The sequence below is a fragment of the Lingula anatina genome, chromosome 1, assembly GCF_051362555.1.
Source record: "Lingula anatina isolate TDL-2025a chromosome 1, LinAna3.0, whole genome shotgun sequence".
Lineage (NCBI taxonomy): Eukaryota > Metazoa > Brachiopoda > Lingulata > Lingulida > Lingulidae > Lingula > Lingula anatina.
Window position 1 is genome coordinate 39,677,947 of NC_141767.1, and position 7,123 is coordinate 39,685,069.

Consider the following 7,123-nt stretch of genomic DNA (forward strand, 5'->3'; position numbering starts at 1 on the left):
GATTTATATGTATTTTTATTATACAATTTGTATTACAAGATATCAGATATATGCTTCAACAAAAATTTTACTAAATTATTTTTTTGTACTTATAAATGCATTTGTTAAAGGTCTAGGAGAGAGACAATCTTTTGCTATAATGTAAAGTGATTTTTGTAATTGTAATTAAGTACTTGGGGATCCCGTTAAAACATTTAAACTATTATTGTGATAAACATCCATATTAAGCTTTTAAGGCTCGCAAAAACTTCGATTGCAAACAATTCTTCAAGAAAAACCATTCATTGTTATTAATGACTAAAAAAAAGCAATGTTCTCATCTGGTTTTGAGGTATCGTAAACGAAACTAAAAACATTAGGAGTAATAAGCACAAATGACTCACCACTTACACTTTAAAATTAAAATAGATATTTCATTTATATAAAAGTCGACAGTACCATATTTCGATCTCTTTACATGAAGGAACTTGGTTTTTGAAAGCTCTCTTTCTAATCTCTAAACTCAAAAATTCACATTCCTAATGTAGTATAATTCTTGTAAGGCTCAATTATCTACTTATCTCAAAACATTTTAAAGCTATTCTTGCATTTTATATTAAAATGACATATGAAAAAAATTAACCGATAGGTAAACACCTATCGTTTAAATATTGCCATATGTCAACTTTAATTGCAGACAAAAATTATCATTCATACATTATGGTTTGTTCTTTTTTGTTTAAATTCTCAATTCTCAATGAAGAGAAATCAAGTAAATCTTTATGTAGCCAGAAGTTCACAAGCACAGCGAAGTTCTGTTTTTGCCTAAATGAAAATATATGAAGTCCATATAACTGAAAATTGTCATTTATTAATGAAAAAAATAATAATAATAATAAGATAGTTACAAAGTTACAAAAATGGGGGGATAATCATACTAAGACTATTTCCTTTGAGCCTAATGTTGATGTATATAAACAAAATTATTACCACCACTAGAAACAAACCATTTACTACATAAATGCAGTTAATTATCTTAATTTTTGCATATGAAACCTGAAGTTTGTTTCCTGTCTGTTTAATGTTTACTGAGCACTAAATGTGTACAGGTGACATTTGCTGGCTCTACGAAGAGTAGTATATATACATCTATACAGTTAGTATAATAATGACTATCATAACATGACATTATATACACATCTATACATGTGATATTTAAATACGCTTTTAAGGCTGCTTTACGACAGTGACAGTGCTTTGCTTGCAACACATTACGAGTTGAGGATATTTGACATTTTAATTTCATCATTGTCTCATAGGCTTGTCTCAATTTTTGTGGTTATTTCATGTTCCTAACTAGGGTAGTGTACTGATTTTCTCATCATATTTGCTAGTCCCCATGTTTCATAAAGTATTTTGGTGGCTGATATCCAGGTACATGAATATTTCTTATCATCTAACTCGGCAAAATGAAGTAACACCATAACAAGAAGCGTATCGTGTCAAACGTTATGATGAATACTTGAAAGCGCGCTCACCAGAGCTTTGAAATAAGTGTCAAGGGACTGTTCATTATAGACGGCCTGTTGGCTGCTGTCGCGACTTTGTTTTTCTGCCACTAAAAGTCGAACACGTTCTAAAACCGTACGTGTGGATGTGCAAACATTCTCATAAGTCGGCCTAAACAGCAAAATGTTCAAAGGTTTCGCAAATTCTAAGAAAATTTTCGTATTTTTTATATCTGCTTTATTTTCGTCCATCAACCAATTCAGCTCATTAATTTCAGCTTGAATAATTTCTTCTCGCTTCTTGAACTCGTCCAAGACATCTTCTTGTATCTGTCTACATTTTGCAGCAAGGAGTTCTTGTAATTGTGTAAACTTTGCATCGGTTCTCATCAATATTTTCACTCTATTTTCTTGAAGAGAAAGCATATTGCTGTTCAGATCTGCTAGATGTTCTTTGAAGTTTTGTGAATAGTCATCGAATTTCCGAACGCAGTTTTCCAATTCTGCGAGACGTTTGTCGGCTTCACTAGAAAATTCGTCAATAGCTTGTTTATGATCTCTGTGCTTAACTACCACACAGTCTGTACATAGTGGAATTTCGCACTTTCTACAGTACTTACTTAGTTCTCTGTCCGAGTGACTGGAACAACTTTGTTGGCGGTTCAATACGGGCCGTGGGTTATTACTTACTTCCTGTAAGTCAAGAAGTCCATGAGATTTAAAACATTTTAAACTCTTGTGGTTGTTTGTGCACGTTTCGCAGAGGAAAGAATTGCAAATTTCACAATACATTTTGGCAACACCTCCGCTTTGACAACATTGACAACGTATTGCCGAAAACTGGCCCAGTTTCAGTGCCTGTAATGATGACAGTAGGCGGTGTACAACTGGATCCTCATTTATGATGTCGAGAAACGATGATGCCAGCTCTTCGCCGATGAAGTCCGGTCCCGCACGAATTGAATATCCGACCTCTCTCCGCGAAAATTTTACCCTTAACCCCGTCTGCAAAGGAATGTCAAATGTTTCATCCACAGGCTCTGAAGGACAGTGTTTACCCAGTGGTTGTCTTAAGTAAGTATCTACTGGGCTTAATAATGATGCCATTAACGAATATGGGCGTTTAGATCTTCGGATGCCAGCACCATCCTTCTGCCGCTGATAGTTTAGCGAAGAATTCGTTGTCATATCTGACAACGAGCATTGGCTCGTTGCGGCTCCCATGATGGATATCTTAGGTAATGCCTACGAAATACCACCTTGCGGGGACTTGGATTGTCCATCGCCAACAATGACGCGGCGGTGACGCATACTTAAATGATTGGCCCACGCTGTAATCAAGCCCAGAAAAGGGGCGAGACCTGATTGGATATTACGTTATCAACGATGTGGCAGGAAAGGGAAACGGCATGTAATTCGGTGTGCCTCATTCTATTGCGTCACATGAATACGAAATTGATTAGGTTTAGTAAACAATTTTCATTAATTTACAGCAATACAGCGAAATGATTGCACAAAATGCAAAATACACTTTTTTCCACAAGTTTACCTGCTTTTATTGATTTATTTATTTATTTATTATTACTAAAATTCATTATAGAATCAAATTTTCCTGCGCGGTCTCCCTCGGCTACTTCACTTTTTTATAACCTTGTTTGTTCAACAGATGAAATCATACAAGAGATGATGCACTTTATCAAGAATACAAGACTGACAATACATATACAAGTAATCCTACAGTAATAAAAAAAATAAAGAAAGATATAAAAAAAAGGAGAAACTCTTTATAAGATGAAAATGGTGTTATGCAACGGGGCGTACAGCAAAGTGATGAAAGATCAGTAGTATAGACGAATTAATTAAAAATTCAATGCAATAGCTTAAAAAATCTGTTTCAATTCTTTATTATCTTTAAATAAGTAGAGCCCTGAGAAGTACAGAGACTGCGCCAGGCAAAAAAGCACTTGACCAACCTGTCATCCCAGTGTCAAATTCTATATCTCAGAGTTGACCTCTGGTGAATTTTTACACAAAAATGTTTTAAAATAGATTTTAAACGGTATTCTGAGAGTATCTTCTCTAAATACAATGTGTATAAATACGTCTATTTTAAGTAATTAGTTGGTCGATTCACTCTGTATGAAAAACAAAAAAACGCATTGAAAACAGGTGCGCTTTCATATAATAATTAATAAATTGTTAACAACACATAGAAATCTAATATATTCCATTTTAACACCAAAATGGCAGTTATCTCAGTCTTCAGAGATTATTACATAAACCACACTCAAAAAAGAAAAAGCAATTGACTAATATTGAATGTGGGAACAGTTCATTAATCATTGGGAAGTAAGGAAAAAGAGGCATAGCTTGCCAGTTTTCGGTTTATCTAGAGAAAAAATTCGAATTCATTGATGTTCCTTATTTTCTTTTCAAAAAGTTCGCCTAAATATCAACATCTTTTCAGACATGTTACATATCATCAATTCACTGAGTTTATCTTACTACTGAATTATTGAGAAGTTCATCTGCCTCCCGAATACATGTCTCTAAATTATCATCAATTCGCTTATATTCAATAAGAACTAAACATGCTCTTTCCGCCTTGATCCAATCCAGAATGTTTAGAGCTGATTTGATCACAGCCTTTAGCTTAGGATATGTTCTGTTGAGTTGCACAGTCCAAGAATCAAGTTGAGTTTGAAGATCTGTATTGCCTTGATTTTTATTCCTTTGTGATGCAACGGCATTTTGTCGTTCCAGCAGTTCTCTATTTTTTTCTTTTGCCTGCTCTACCAGTCTTAAAATATTTTCCTTGCACTGCAATTGAGAACAGACACTCTCCAAATACGCATTTATCTCGTGTCCATCTGGATGCAATCTTGCTCCCTCGGTGCATAATATTTCATGGCAGTCCATACAGTAATACTTCAACACTTCTCTGCTGTGAAAATAACAATGTGTTTCGCGTGTAACTTGAATCGGCACGGTGTTTGAATTATCCTGCGGCTGGCTAAGGTTGTGAAACAAATCGCGCAGTTGCGACTCAGTAAAAAAAGCATGGCGCCGTAATGGCTTCATACTCTCGTGTGCGCACAGCCCTTGGTCACACATGAACCCGCATTCTGGAAAACTGCACCATGCAACCACGTGCACCTTGCATCGGTTTGTGCAACATTCACAATTTAAATTTTCTGAATGACAAAAATATTGTTGAATGGTGGCTAATGCATGCTCCGGACGAGCTATTAAAAAGTTTCCAAATTCCAGGATTCTACTCTCAGATATGCATGAAGGACACGAAAAACGGTTATCCGCAGGATCCTGAGGAACGCAGTCGTTGCAGAGTGCACAGCTGCAGGGCAGACGACGTGGGCGTTTAAAGTAATTAATACACTTGCAACAAGTGACACGATCACTGAACCTCGTGAATTCCAAGTCCATTGGAATTTCACTGAGTTGAGCTCTGGAAGATTTGAAAAGAAAAGCAATAACTCTTATGTGCAGTGCAAACACAAGCATTGTTTGGATTGCAAGTACATGACTATGACACATATTTTCAAAATGGAAATAATGAATTGAAGACCAAAGAGTCTACTCACATGCGAATATCTTCACCATTGCAAAGCTTTGCGCACCGACACAGCACCACAATACCTGTTATTGATTTTGTGCGGATGGTCGTCACTACTGTTGCCCCGTTTCGAGTTCACCATTCAAAAAGAGATCTGAATAAATAGAACCTTAGGGCACATGCTTTAATAACTTAGATTTACGGACCTCAACACCCACAGTCACATCAGCAGCAGTTAGACCTAGAATCACTATTTATCACAAAAATATATGGCGCACGCCAGATTGAGATCCAGACGCCAATTTTGCTAAGGATTTAAAATCAATCTAGGCCAGATTGAAATCCAAATCACATATATTTTTTAAATTTAAATCACATCGCAAATAAAGTTATTTCAAAATACTTCACTTTAGATATAAAAAAACTGCCATCCTTAAGTGCCACATCCTTAACTGGCATCCTTATGTGTTCCCAGGTGCATTTTTGGTGCGTGATCAAACTTAACCGCGTATCTGTGACTTATAAATTTTTCACATACATTTGATCAAAAGCGTTAGTTTTCATTGATACCTAAGAACACAAGCATTGTTCTCAAACGGTTTTACATGAGGGTTCAACACATCAATAATAATAATAACAATAATAATAATAATGCTTATTTAATAATAATAATAATAATAATAATAATAATAATAATAATAATAATAATAATTCCAAAACCAGAGCTACAGGTCGTATTTTTCTCAGCGGTTTTGGTAGGAGAGCCTTTGTAATCATGAGAAAATTGCTGAAAATTTCGACATCATTATTATTATTATGTGCCAATACAATGTGTAACGCGCATTTCCTAAGTTCCATCGAATGATATTTGTGCTCAGTGCACCTCTGAAGAATGTTTTTCAATTGCAATTTGCATCATCCTATATACCATCAAACAACCAGTAGACATCCAGTTAAAGTCAGCTTTATAAGCTTCAGAAAGGCAGTCCCCCGTGTCCAAAAGCAGTGTGAAGTTTTAGCATGCCATTGCTGTAGATGAGATCGTGTTTGGAGATTTTAAAAAAAACGTGCACAGGCAGGTGTTACAAGACAGAGGGTCTGGGCATTTTCAGCTTATCTGAACGTAAAAAGTGAAATTCATTTGATTAAGGAAATTGCAACCTCACTAAAATAAAAAATGTTTATATACAGCGACTCTTTGATAACATCGGATCGAGAAATGCGAGTTTCTTCGCCGTGAACGATATATTTTATTTTCTGAAGGGTGACCAACGATAAATATAAAACCAAATGTCTAGCGTGCTTTCCTGTGTAACTATCTCAAAGACCGACGAAAAGGTGTAAAGAACAAGCCTAGCGAAAAAATGATACGCCTTTGCTGGTTGCAGTAAGCACTCCCGATTGACAAGTGACTATCGGCTGGAGAGGCAGTATGGAGAATTTGATTGGCCCGTCACACGTGGATACAAGTTGAGATCCAAGGTTGTTACAGTGTACCCATAAGCAGGGATTGATGTATAAGCAAATTAAGCACGTGTTTGAGCACAAATATTAAGAAGTAAAATATCTGCAAAGGGAGAAAGTTATATAAACATTGAGAAATTGAGAGACTAATATTTAGATGGCAGAGAGAGAGAGAGAGAGAGAGAGGGCCATACACTAAGAGACTAAGAGACCTAACTCCGGCCCTACTTATGGGAAACAAAAAAGATGATCATTATAATATATAATTTGTTGGTGAGGGTTTCTTATTCAGAAGCTAAACGTGGATAAAGGGCGCAAATGTTGAATAAAGAACAAGCGATCAAACCACATGAGTGTGAGTTGACTCAGCATAGTTTAAGACTTTTAGCCTATTTAATGCAGCATAATATCCATTCAATAAGTTGATTTGACTTATAAGACTTCTATCACTCAAGAAAAAAATTCATAATAAGTCACCACAAAACTGCTCTACTTTTCGGGCTTTAAAAACTCCGCAATACCTTTCATTGTGTTGGCGTCGCACCTGCTGCAATCTTGAACATCACATACCAACTCGCAGAGCACGCAGCCAATCATG

At 35.9% G+C, this 7,123-nt stretch overlaps 1 protein-coding gene across 1 annotated transcript; it reads right to left on the minus strand.

Moving 5' to 3' along the window:
• Positions 1–836: 836 nt before the first annotated feature.
• On the minus strand, positions 837–2,710 carry LOC147764345 (E3 ubiquitin-protein ligase TRIM45-like). Its single transcript, XM_087001604.1, has one exon. It carries the CDS (start codon positions 2,673–2,675, stop codon positions 1,482–1,484), a length of 1,194 nt encoding a protein of 397 aa, XP_086857730.1. The 5' UTR covers positions 2,676–2,710; the 3' UTR covers positions 837–1,481.
• Between the last annotated feature and the right edge of the window lie 4,413 nt (positions 2,711–7,123).

Excerpts from the sequence above, each read along its gene's own strand:
- LOC147764345 (XM_087001604.1), bottom strand. The coding sequence starts at position 2,675 with ATGACAACGAATTCTTCGCTAAACTATCAGCGGCAGAAGGATGGTGCT.